The 12,538-nt window shown below is 35.4% G+C and overlaps 1 protein-coding gene across 1 annotated transcript; it reads left to right on the top strand.

The window, feature by feature from the left end:
• The first annotated feature begins 7,259 nt into the window (after positions 1–7,259).
• On the top strand, positions 7,260–10,364 carry LOC115712766 (glyceraldehyde-3-phosphate dehydrogenase, cytosolic). Its single transcript, XM_030641121.2, has 12 exons — positions 7,260–7,792; positions 7,915–7,950; positions 8,036–8,136; positions 8,252–8,367; positions 8,479–8,578; positions 8,765–8,911; positions 9,031–9,091; positions 9,184–9,281; positions 9,380–9,522; positions 9,612–9,695; positions 9,794–9,883; positions 9,982–10,364. The coding sequence occupies exons 1-12, from the start codon at positions 7,789–7,791 to the stop codon at positions 10,025–10,027; spliced, it is 1,026 nt and encodes a 341-aa protein (XP_030496981.1). The 5' UTR covers positions 7,260–7,788; the 3' UTR covers positions 10,028–10,364.
• The last annotated feature ends 2,174 nt before the right edge of the window (positions 10,365–12,538 follow it).

Here is a 12,538-nt window from a genome sequence, read left to right on the forward strand (position 1 = left end):
TATAATCTCACAGCTAGGTTATTAATTTTAGGAATTTCTAATTTAGCCCATCAATAAATTAAAAATATCCCTTAAGGTATCTGCACATTTAGCCCATAATCCTTTAATACTCAATGACCCAAAATTATTAAAATGATCACATTATTTGGGTTAAACTTCAAATAGCAATACACCAATACATATGAGCCCATATTAAAAATTTCAATCTAACAAACTGTTATTCGTGTTTTTGGCAAGGGATATATGGAATCCAAATAGAAGCTTAAAGCCCATCAGTGGGTCTAAATAACATAAACTGGGCCAAGCTAAATTATTATCTGGCCTTCTGAGAGAACAATCACATGTCTCGCCAGATGAAGGTTTCATTAAGCCTAGTCAGCATACGAAAGAGTGTCAACTCCGTGTACATAGAAAGGGTTCTTAGCGTGTATCCGGAGGCCAGTCCCATTTTTCTATTTATTGCTCCGCACATAATAAGGAAAACTTTCCTAAAATCTTGCATAGAGAATATTATCCTACCTAAACATGAAAATAAATAAACTGAAGATCAATTAATTAATAGCACATTAATTACCTATAATCATAGGACACAGTATGAACAACTATTATCATTATCAGATATTCATATCAGCATACATGTATTACCTCATGGGTTAGGCTTCCTTAGATAAGTCAAAATCTATGTATTATATGTAAACTCCTTATTAGAGGGAAATTGTAACTAAGTACAACATCTATTACTCTATAAATATGCATTGAATCCTTTATGCAAAGTATTAGAAATTTTTGGCTTACTTGCTTAAGAAGAGAATAAAGTGCTCATACTCATTGTTATCTCTTAAGCTTTTTCTAGCCAATTTCATAATAATACTAACTCATGGACTAAGACTCATTAACACCCCAACACTGTAAAAACTCTAAGTGTCTTCTTCATATTTTATTCTCTTAATTATATTTTCTTTAGTTCTAATATTAAATAATTGGTTATCCAAAAATCTCAATAAATATTTTGGTACTTTCATTGAGAGTTGAAGAAAGTAGTGATATCATTCAAGATTATGTTCAGTAATTATGGTACTCACCCGAATTAAATACTGTCTTCAATATAATGACCCTAAAAAGGGTGATGTTAATCCTAATTCTAAGATGAGAGACGGAGAAGATGTAATACCCGAAATTAAGAAAAAGGATTAGCAAAGCCCTAAATAGATAATTATGAGTAATTGATGGAATTATATTATTATATAGTTCAATATATGTGAAATTATATGAATTTTAATGTGTTAAGACCCCGTTGGTAAGCCAGGGGCATTTTAGTAATTTTGACCTGAGAAGGGTAAAACGATGAAATTAATTTAATTACGTGCTTAATAGAACTATATTATTATATAGTATGCCTGTGTAGTCTTTTCAGGTGTGTTCTGACAGGTTGGCGCGGTATAGTCACAACCGGGTATTTCGCAATTTGAATTCAATTATTGGCATTTTACTTATGTATGAGAAATCTGAATTTATTTGAATGTATTTGTGTTATGTGGAATGACCTAAATGCCCTTGTTTGGTTTGTTGTGTGTTGAATGGCCTTAAGGGCATTTTGGACCTTTGGCTTTATTATTGGATTTGTTAAGAAAAGAGGTTTATTTTGAGAATTAAAGGAAATTTCTGGAGTTTTTCTCCAGCCCTAGCTGAAACTCTCTCTTTCTCTCTAAATTCATTCTTGTTCTTGAATTGTTGGTTGAGTTTGGCTTGGAATCAAGATTGGTGTTGAAGGCTTTTGTGCTAGAAATTAGGAGGAATTGAGGTAGCTCTTTTACTGAATTTTATTTGAGATTCTTGCTGAATATTATTGTTGAAAAAGCATGAAATATGATGTGGGTTGTGTTTTTGAGTTTGTGATGCATGTTCTTGGTTGTTGGGGTTGTCTTGAGCATGCTTAGAGCTTTAAATTCATAAGTTTGTATGGGTTAACTTTGGGCAGAAATTAGAGGATTTGATTAGTGTAATTTTCTGTTGTTGAGCTCTGAAATTTATTGTTTGAAATTGGAGTTCAAGCTCTTGTTAATGGAAGTTTGTTTGAGATGTAGCTCAAGTTAAAGCTTTGATTTTTATGGATTTGCAATCTGAAATTATGGGGTTATAATGTTGGATTTTGATACTTGAGCATGTGTTTTAAACTCCCTTTATGATGATTAAAAACCTATTTTATGGTTTGGGAGTTTTAGTTGTGAATTGGGGTGAAAAGATTGGATTTTTCTTGCTGAAATCGTGTTCTTGCTGCTGTTTTTCTGGGTTTTGAACCCAGATGCCGCGGCATGGTATTTAGCATGCCGCGACGCGCTCATTTCTTTCTGGGCAGATCCTTTTAGCAACTTCAAATGGCCATAACTTTGTGATCCGGACTCCGATTTGGGAGTTCTATATACCGTTGGAAAGCTCTTTTTGAGCTCTATCTGAATATGTGAATTTTAAATGCCATGTGAATATTTTATGAAAATGAAATCAGGGGTTAACCCTATTTGTGAAATCCCGGATTGTGTGACTAGGATTACCGGCACCTGATCAGGAGCACCCGGGGATTTGGAATCTCTATCATTGCAGGACATCAGGTAAGACAGTGATTAGCACGTAGAGTATGCGCAGTGGCGCTTATATTGTGAATGATATGCATGAAAGTTTAGTAACCGGGATTAGGGTTATTACCCTAACATGAGCGGTTTAATAGCCTAGGGTTATTACCCTAGTGATATATGCTGTATAAATACTATGCCATGTTGGATAAATGTACATATTGAGATTATGAATTATGCGCTTAAGGCATAATTAAGCTAGACTCGGTAAGTTGGTACCTTGAGTTAATTTTAATGCGGTCTAGGGTTATTACCCTAGAATATTAAGAATCCAGTGAAAGCATGAGTTAGGGTTAACATTCTTAGTAAATGTTATCTGAGTATATAGAAGTGTATTATATGAGTGATTACTTGTTTGTAAGTTAGGGTTATTACCCTAAGATTATATATGTTGTAGTAAATGTTGAATACACGCATGTATGTTATAAGTTATGTGAATGAGACATAACTGGGTTAGACCTGGTATATATCACCAGGATAAACCATTGAAAGAACGTAATGTATGGATTACGTATATATATAAGAATAGGGTTATGCGAGCAAGGCATAACCAGGTTAGGCTCGGTAAGCAAAACCGAGGTAAACCCTACTAAGGCCTTATCGTATATAGACGTGTGAGAGCAACACGTAGGTCTACGCCACGTAGACATAAATAGGCATGTGAGCGTAACATGCAGGTCTACAGTAGATAGACCAATGGTGCAGTGGGCACCATCAGTTATGTGTTATACATATTAAGATTAAGGGTTATGCGTTCAAGGCATAATCAAGTTGGACTCGGTAATCAGAACCGAGATGAACTATTCTAGGGCCTTATTGTAACTAGACGTGTGAGAGCAACACGTAGGTCTACGCCACGTAGATAAAAAGAGATGTGTGAGCGCAACACATAGGTCTACGCCATGTAGACATAAATAGGCATGTGAGTGTGACATGCAGGTCTGTGACACACAGACATATAGAAATGGCATCATTGTTTAAACAGTATGATGAGCATATTATTATTGTTATGTTATATACTGTCTTGTTGGGCTTGGCTCACAGGTGCTCTACTGTGCAGGAAAGGGTAAGACATTAGCTGATCAACCATGAGTTTCAGGAGCAGGGCGAGGAATGTACATGTTCATGCCACTTCAGACCAAGCGGGTTATGGGTCTAACAGTGTTGACTTTTGTATTCTATTTTGCCACTTAGGTCGGCTAGAAAGAAAGGACTTGTAATAAGTTTGTAAATATTTTTGGGATCCCAACGGTTTAAAAGTTTAAAAGTATTACAAGTTTTATTTTCATTCCGATTAATTTAAAAGTTTAAATTCTGCGCTATTTTTGATTAGTAATCCCGAATTAGGGGATTAGGATTCCATAAGCATTTTGGGTAGCGTGCCTAATTATTTAGGGCGTTACAGAAGATCTAACTAAGGTGATCGGTCACCACAAGAAGGATCAAACTGACTAGGATTCTATTCCTTAAGACCCTATGAATGAAGGCAATGAATCAAATGAGACTGATTCTACTGATCTTAAAGATAATCATTTAGACATGCATGTTGACGATGACGCTAAAATGAAGGCGATCCAGATGAGTCACATCTTGCAGTCACCATGGCTAAAAAGCTAAAAATAGCTAAAGACAAATTATCATTGGAAGAATAATTCTCTTTATTGATGCACACAAAAAATAGTGAGAATGGAGGTCGTAACTAAAGCACTGAACGCTAGGGGTGTACATCAAACCGCTCAAATCGCCCGCCCCGCACCACACCACAAAAAAAAATGCGGTTTGAAATTCTTCGCGGTGCGGTTGCGGTTTGAATTTTTCCCAAACCGCGCCGTGCGGTGCGGTTTGCGGTTTGGAATTATTAAACCGCGATTCAAACCGCACCGCACCGCATGTTTTAAAATTTTAATTTTTATATTTATTTAATTAAGCCCATACATATGAGCCCAACCCAAGCCCATAAATCTTAGGACAAAATCCATAACTCTTCACAAACCCTCTCTTCTTAGCAACAAACCCAAGCCCATACATGTGTATTGAAATTTGGAGTTAGAAGTTTGTGTTTGTACATTTATATTGTTGTTGGAATTTAATTAGTTTCAAGTTTATTATTTTGATTTAGGTGTGTTGTTGAAACTTTAAAAAGATTATTAACTTATTGTTGTTATAACTTTTATTAGTCTCAAGTTTGTTGTATTTTCTTAAGTGTTTTGGAATAATTATATTAATGATAGTTTAATTATTTTGTGATGACTTCAAAAAAAAAATGTGATAGTTCAAACCGCATAAACTGCAGAAACCGCACCGTACCGCATCATTTTTTGCGGTGCGGTTTTTGCAGTTTTTTAGTATCGCGGTGCGGGTGCGGTTTGGAAAATTGGAAAAACCTCATGTGCGGGTTGGTTTGAAAAAATGGTTAAAAACCGCACCACCCGCACCGCGAACACCCCTACTGAACGCTGCAAGCAAAACCAATCATGCGACCCAAAAGATAACACCTTGGAATTAGTTGGATGTGGGGTACTAGCTGATATGTTTGGCTGTGTGGCACTGGTTGTTGACACAATGGGTGCAACATTAGTTACACCAGCTGCAGCAGGAAGAGCCTTAGTTGAACCAACAGGTGAAGATAATAATTTAGGTATTAACAGTGGAGCAACAAATGTAGTAGTAAGGAACAATTAATGGGCAGAATTTGGTACATGTGAGGCGTATTATCTCAATTTCTACACAGGGTGATGTGGCATTCATTTAGGTGATATGTGGAACACTTTAAGACCTAGACGGGTGATACCATATTCGACATGTTGTCCATAGGGCTGAACATCGGGCGGGTTTATCGGGTTTCGGGTTGGCGGGTTTCAGGTTCACGGGTTTCGGGTTCGAAAAATTGAAACCGAACCCGGACCCGAATAGGGCACGGGTTGGTGGGTTGGCGGGTCACGGGTTGGCGGGTTTCGGTTGGTTAGGTTTAGCGGGTTGGCGGGTTGACCCGGTCAACTCAGTCAACTCGGTCAACTCTTTAAAAAAATTAATTTTTTTTTGAAATAATTTTTTTTTATTTTTTTATTTATTAAATTAAGCATATATAATATAACAATTTGTTCATAGTATTTACTATTGAAGAAAAAATACATTAATCAATCCAACCAACAAACAATTTATTTATCAAAGATTCAAATCAAACTTCATATTCATGTTCATGAATCATGATAAAAGTGAAAACTAAAATATTTCAAAATACATCCATATCCAATATCCATAGTCCATAAGAATCTAAAGTCCATATTATATATATAAAACAGTAAAAAAAAAATATATATATATATAACATATTTATAAATCGGGTTCGCGGGCGGGTTCGCGGGTTCAACCCGAAACCCGGTACCCCTAAAATCTCAACCCGCCAACCCACCCGAAGGGTACCGGGTTGAACCCAACCCGCCCGAAACTTTTTTTAAAAAAATTTTTTGCGGGTTCACCAGTTCGGGTTCGGGCGGGTTGCTCGGGTTCGGTTCAAACCCGCTCAAAATGTTCAGCCCTAGTTGTCCAGGGTGGGTTATTCCTCAAAAACAACTTGTTTGAAAGAATAAGTTGGAATATTCGGATAGGGTAAATAACACCGTCCAACCAACATCAATCTCACAGTAAGCCCACATACACTAACCAGGATAAATGCAGCTGAAATCTTTAGAGATATTTTCTTTATTTATTTTATTAATTGATTTCCTATTTTAATAGAATTTCCACACGTTTGGACAACTATGAGTCAGGAGTCTTCTCCAGCAAATGTACATATAGCTCATCCGAAAAGTGGTGCTAAGTTATTAAGAATTGTATTTCAAATGTTCTGAATATAATTTTATATTTTATAATATTTCTATAATGGCATGTCTTGTCATTTTTTTTTTAAAAAAGGGAATCTCTAATTGTAAAAGTGATTATGCCATGATTTTATAATTCGGGTTATTAGCAAAATTTTATAAAATCACTTTTTTTTTTTTTTAAAAAAAAAGCTAATTTATTATTATATACTAATTTATAAAAGTAAAAATATGTGGCGTCCCTAAAGATAAAACGTTATAATAATCATAAATAACAATGTGTTCTAGATTTAATAAAATAATAATATGTTTAAAATTTAACTAAATTTATATACTAAACATATAATTATGAAAGTAACAAGTAACAAAAAAAAAAATTAATATTTTATTAATTAATAAATAAAGGTTACATTAAAATAAATTTTATTTATGTAATAAAATTTTGTTGAAATTTTATTTATATTGAAATGAGTCTTAACTTATATTGAACATCCAACCACACTTTTATATAATTTTTTTTTTTTTTTGTATATGCATATATTTTTGTAAAGTATATTGTGTAAATCTAAATGTAATTTTAATTACACTTTACACATTTTCACATGATTTGATGTTATTAATTTTTTTTTTCTTTTCAATTTGATATCTGGTAAAATGTTTACGGTAAAAATTTACTGTGGGCTGGACCAAACTTGCGTAACGGGTTACAGAAGGCGAAGTTAAGATTGGATTATTCTCCAGAAGAGAAGAATATTCCTATTTCCAGGAATGGTAAAACTCCCAACTTTGTCAAACCTCAAAAAACTAATAGAACACTCTAGAACATTTCCCATATTTCAATTGAATTGAATTTTCCATATTCGACTGGTAAAACAATCACATACGGTCATCCTCATTTTCTCTCTCAATATCCCAAACCCAACTTTGACACGTCCGCTCCTTCACCCACCGTATTTCTCGCCTAAAATTCTCTCACGCTCACTTCAAAGCTCTGCAACTCACTGCTCACCAATAAAACAGCGCGTGATTTATAAACACACTGTAAGCGCGTGCTGAATTATGACTAATTAAATCTACCGGCTAATACAAGAAGTTTTCAAGCCAAATCTAGCGGCTCCGAGCCACTTTCGTCTTGCCCAAGGTTAAAAAAACGCAACTTTTTTTTTTTTTTTTAAATGAATAAAAAAATGGATGGCACGTGATCGTACCGCTGGGACCGAACCCAAAGGCGTCTTTGGGTCCTTTAAATATAAGCCCCAAATTGACACTTTCTTCTCACTATCATTTCTCTCAGTATTTCATCTTCCTCGAAATCTCAGTCACTCTCTTCTCAGTTTACAATGGGTAACGATTCTTACTGTTGAGCTTTTCTTCAATCGATCGTGCTGTTTTGATTGTTTCTGCTTGAATCTGTGGTTTTTAATCTGACATTTTTCGTTTTCGTTTTTTTTTTTTGTTTTGACTAGCACCATCAGACAAGAAGATCAAGATCGGAATCAACGGTAATGGTTTGATCTGGATTTTTAATTCTATTATGTATGTTTGTGTTTTGGAAATGGAGTATTGAGAAGTGTAAATGCTGTGTAGGTTTCGGAAGAATCGGACGTTTGGTTGCTAGAGTTGCTCTCCAGAGGGACGATGTTGAGCTTGTCGCTGTTAACGATCCATTTATCACCACTGATTACATGGTGAGTAATACACCTGTTTATATATATCTATAAATATGTACATCGGTGCTTTGTTTTTTTTATTTGTTTAGATTTATGGAAATGTGAAATGATTGATGTGTTTTTTGTTTTTTAGACATACATGTTTAAGTACGATTCCGTTCATGGACCATGGAAGCATCATGAGCTTAAGGTCAAGGACTCTAAGACCCTTCTCTTCGGTGAGAAGCCCGTCACTGTTTTCGGTGTCAGGTACTGATCTAATTTCCTTATAGATCTGTTGTCGTGTTTGTGTGTGATTTTTCTATGGATGTTGGTGTTTTGAATTTTGAGTGGCTAATCTTTTTGGTTTTGTATATGAAGGAACCCAGAAGAAATCCCATGGGGCGAGACCGGTGCCGACTTTGTTGTTGAATCAACTGGAGTTTTCACTGACAAGGACAAAGCTGCTGCTCACTTGAAGGTTTGCTTCGATTTTCTTTTAATGATTTTAATCTGAATTTTCTACTTATTAGGTAGAATTAGACTATCACGACTATGGTGACATATGTTATTGTTGGAACCTGTATTATTTGGAATTAATTGATTATTTAGGCCTTTTTTTTCATTGGTAATATAGACTTGAATTTGAATTGGTTCGCTATTGCAGGGTGGTGCTAAGAAGGTTATCATCTCTGCCCCAAGTAAAGATGCACCCATGTTCGTTGTTGGTGTCAATGAGAACGAATACAAGCCAGAGTACGATATTGTTTCCAATGCTAGTTGCACTACCAATTGCCTTGCCCCATTGGCCAAGGTTCTTACCTTTACCTTTATATATTGAAGTTTGTGGTTATTATTTCTGTGCTGATTTTATTCATTATTTCTCCAAATGCAATTCACTAATTGCTGTTTTTATGTTTCAATTTTCTTCAGGTTATCAACGACAGGTTTGGAATTGTTGAGGGTTTGATGACCACCGTCCACTCCATCACTGGTAAGCTGTTACCCAAGTTTTATGTGGAATTTCTGATGTATGTTTTATGATATTGAATTATGTCTAAATCAATTGTTTTATTTGTTATTCAGCTACCCAGAAAACTGTTGATGGACCATCAAGCAAGGACTGGAGAGGCGGAAGAGCCGCTTCCTTCAACATCATTCCCAGCAGCACTGGAGCTGCTAAGGTATAAATCTTAGTGCATATAATCAAATCAGGTGTTCATTTGGTTTATGTTATTATTAAGGTTCTCTAACTTGGGTATCCTGGTTTTTGGTTGTGCAGGCTGTTGGAAAGGTGCTCCCAGCTCTTAATGGTAAATTGACCGGTATGTCTTTCCGTGTTCCTACCGTCGATGTCTCAGTTGTTGACCTCACCGTCAGGCTTGCAAAGGCTGCAACCTACGACGACATCAAAAATGCCATCAAGTGAGGATTGTCTCTCTTGCTTTTGTTGTTTAGATCACTAAGAAACATAACTGTTTTTTTTAACTCTTTTACATGCTATATATATACAGGGAGGAGTCTGAGGGCAAATTGAAGGGTATCTTGGGATACACCGAAGATGATGTTGTCTCTACCGACTTCATTGGTGACAGCAGGTAATATTGTCTTCCAAGTTTTGAGCATAATTTAAATTACTGACACAATGTCATGTAGACTCTAATTCGATGACTGATTTATGTATCATCATTAACAGGTCAAGCATCTTCGATGCCAAGGCCGGAATTGCTTTGAACGAGAACTTTGTGAAGCTTGTGTCGTGGTACGACAACGAATGGGGTTACAGGTAATAATACTTCGATTTCAGTTTCAAAATGAATTGTGTTCAATTCTGTATTGTGAAAAGTAGTTTTCCTCATTTTTTCGTTGGTTGCTTTTTTGCAGTTCCCGTGTTGTTGACTTGATTGTCCACATTGCTTCCCAATGCTAAACAAAACAAAACATAACCTGTGAAGATTGAAAGGCTTATTGTTCTCCATTTTCGATCCTATTTAGTTTGAGTCTCTTTATAAGGTTCAGTTGTTTGTTGTGCTTATAAGTGTTTTGAGTTGAGTTTCGAATAAGCAAAATGAGGCCTAACCATTTGGCTTTTGGTGTTTTAATTGTTCCATTTTGATCAGCTTTCGAAGAACCTGTAATGGTGCTAGTTAGAATTTTATAATTTTGATGTAAACAGTTACATGGTTTTCTTTTTCATATGAAATTGTTAAAAAGCGGTGGCTTTTTTTTACAGAGAAACTTTAATATCAACTGCCTCATTTTCGTTTTGTTTTGTTAGATTAACTATAATATTGCTTCATACGAAAAAAAAAAAATTAATATTGTTTAACTGTGGTAATTTTAGAAAACACTAACAGAAATTACATTTAACAGAAACTAAATGGATGGTGAGCATAACAAAATGATAATTGTATTACTATTTTTATTATAGTTAAATTCTTCTGAGAACTAAAAAATCATGAAAGCTTTACAGGTTTAATTGTAATACCAAGATCAAATCCCCCTGTCCATTTGTCCAAAAAAAAAAAAAATACAAAAAAATTGTGATACCAACAGAGGAACCCACCTCCATCCGTTGTGTTTTTTTTTTCTCTGAAAAGATTAACATTTCATTAATTCAAAGCATTCAGAGTACAGCCAAAAAAGATAAAACATTTGTTTAGATTTATGGAAATGAAATGATTGATGTGTTTTTTGTTTTTCAGACTTACATGTTTAAGTACAATTCCTTTCATCGACCATGGAAGCATCACAAGCTTAAGGTTTAGGACTCTAAGACCCTTCTCTACGTTATCTGTGTTTGAGAAATTTGTTTGGTGTGTCTGGGGGAACTTGGGGTAGAAAGAGTGGTTTGAATGAATACATGGCTTACCTTAGTAAAATTTGGGTAGAAAGAGTGGTTCTTCATTTTGATCAAGTTCCACAGAGATAAATGCTGGTAAAAGAGGAAGTGCAAGCTAAAGAAAGATTGATTGAGGAGCAGTCTGGTTTGGGCACAATTATTCTAACAGTGAGCAAGGAAGATAAATGGGAAGTTCCTAAAAGGAAAATTGGGAGGAACCAGCAACGAAGATAAAAAAATTTAGGAATGAAAATATAGGAATAGGAATGGGAATGGGAATGGGAATAGGAATGGAATGGAATAAAATTTAAAATGGATAAAAAAAATTGATAAAAAAATAATTAAATTTTTTTTCTTGTTACATTGGAATGGTCATTCCTTCCTTTTTAAAATGGAATAGCCATTCCACCAAAATGGTGGAAAGAGCATTCCATTGGAATGTCATTCCAATACTTTAAAATGCAACCAAACAAAGGAATGGAATGAAAATTATTTCCTTTCCATTCCATTCCATTTCATTACCTCCAACCAAACGCCACCTTAGTGTTTTGCAGGAACAAAATTGCAACAAAATCACTCAATAAGTTGATGATTGAGAGTTGCAACATCTTAGTGTAATTGATCGAATAAGTAGGAGATTGTTTCTTAGTCTCTTGCAAAGAAATAAAGTGGGGATAGGTGCGGTTTTGGAAACTAAGTTGAGAGAGAATAAGGTAAGTGAAATAATGGAAGCTAAATTCTAAGGATGGGATTATCTTACTAGTTCTACTATAGAGGGGAAAATCTTGATGTTATGGCGAAATTTTTTTGTGTAAGTGGAGGTTTTAGAGGGGAATAAACAGTTTTTGCACAGTAGAGTAAAAATGATAGGTATTGATAGGGAGTTTGGTTCACAATGGTGTATGGATGTAACACGAATGCTGAGAGGCTGGAGTTGTGGAGAGGCTTGAGTAGTTTGGTTTTTACAATGTATCCTTGGTTGGTTTGTTGTGATTTCAACACTAGATAGGTTATAGTAGATTCTAATGATTGACTATGTTAGCAAGGCCCAAGCTATAGGCCCAATTGAATTGGACCCCAAAGATATACATGAAAGGTAGGATATCCAGTTGGGAAAGGGACGCTAGCCAGCAGATGGATTTCAGCCAAGCTCAAGCCGATGGCGAAGAAGAAGAGAGTACTGCAACTGTAACGAGAGAAGCTCGTAACAAAAGAGAGTGTGCAAAACCAAGCTGGCTAAAGGATTATGTCATGAGAATGAGTTGTTAGAAGTCTGTATGAGGGTCTAACCATTTTCTTTTTTGCTTCTGTTAGCTGCTGAGTATAAAAGGAACACTGTAAAATTTTCAAAAGCATGTTGAATAAAATGGCAATTTGCTACTTGGGAGATTTTTCTTGTCTCGAAGAAGGCCTTTTCTTAACATTGGCGCTTTCATTGCTTAGTCCTCACTATGAAGAACGAGGACGTAGCAACGTTGATACAAGAATTGCATTCCAAATTGAACGTCCGATTGGATGCTAAGCTGGAGAAGTTCAAGGGTGATCAATCAATGAAGTTACAATCGATGTTGGACTAGAGAATCGCTCAATCAGAGGATT

This window comes from Cannabis sativa, chromosome 4, assembly GCF_029168945.1.
Source record: "Cannabis sativa cultivar Pink pepper isolate KNU-18-1 chromosome 4, ASM2916894v1, whole genome shotgun sequence".
Classification (NCBI taxonomy): domain Eukaryota; kingdom Viridiplantae; phylum Streptophyta; class Magnoliopsida; order Rosales; family Cannabaceae; genus Cannabis; species Cannabis sativa.

Bases quoted from the DNA above. Each gene is read 5' to 3' on its own strand.
- LOC115712766 (XM_030641121.2), top strand. The intron at 8,137-8,251 runs GTGAGTAATACA...TTTGTTTTTTAG, and splicing joins TTATCACCACTGATTACATG to ACATACATGTTTAAGTACGA. The intron at 9,092-9,183 runs GTAAGCTGTTAC...TTTGTTATTCAG, and splicing joins CACCGTCCACTCCATCACTG to CTACCCAGAAAACTGTTGAT.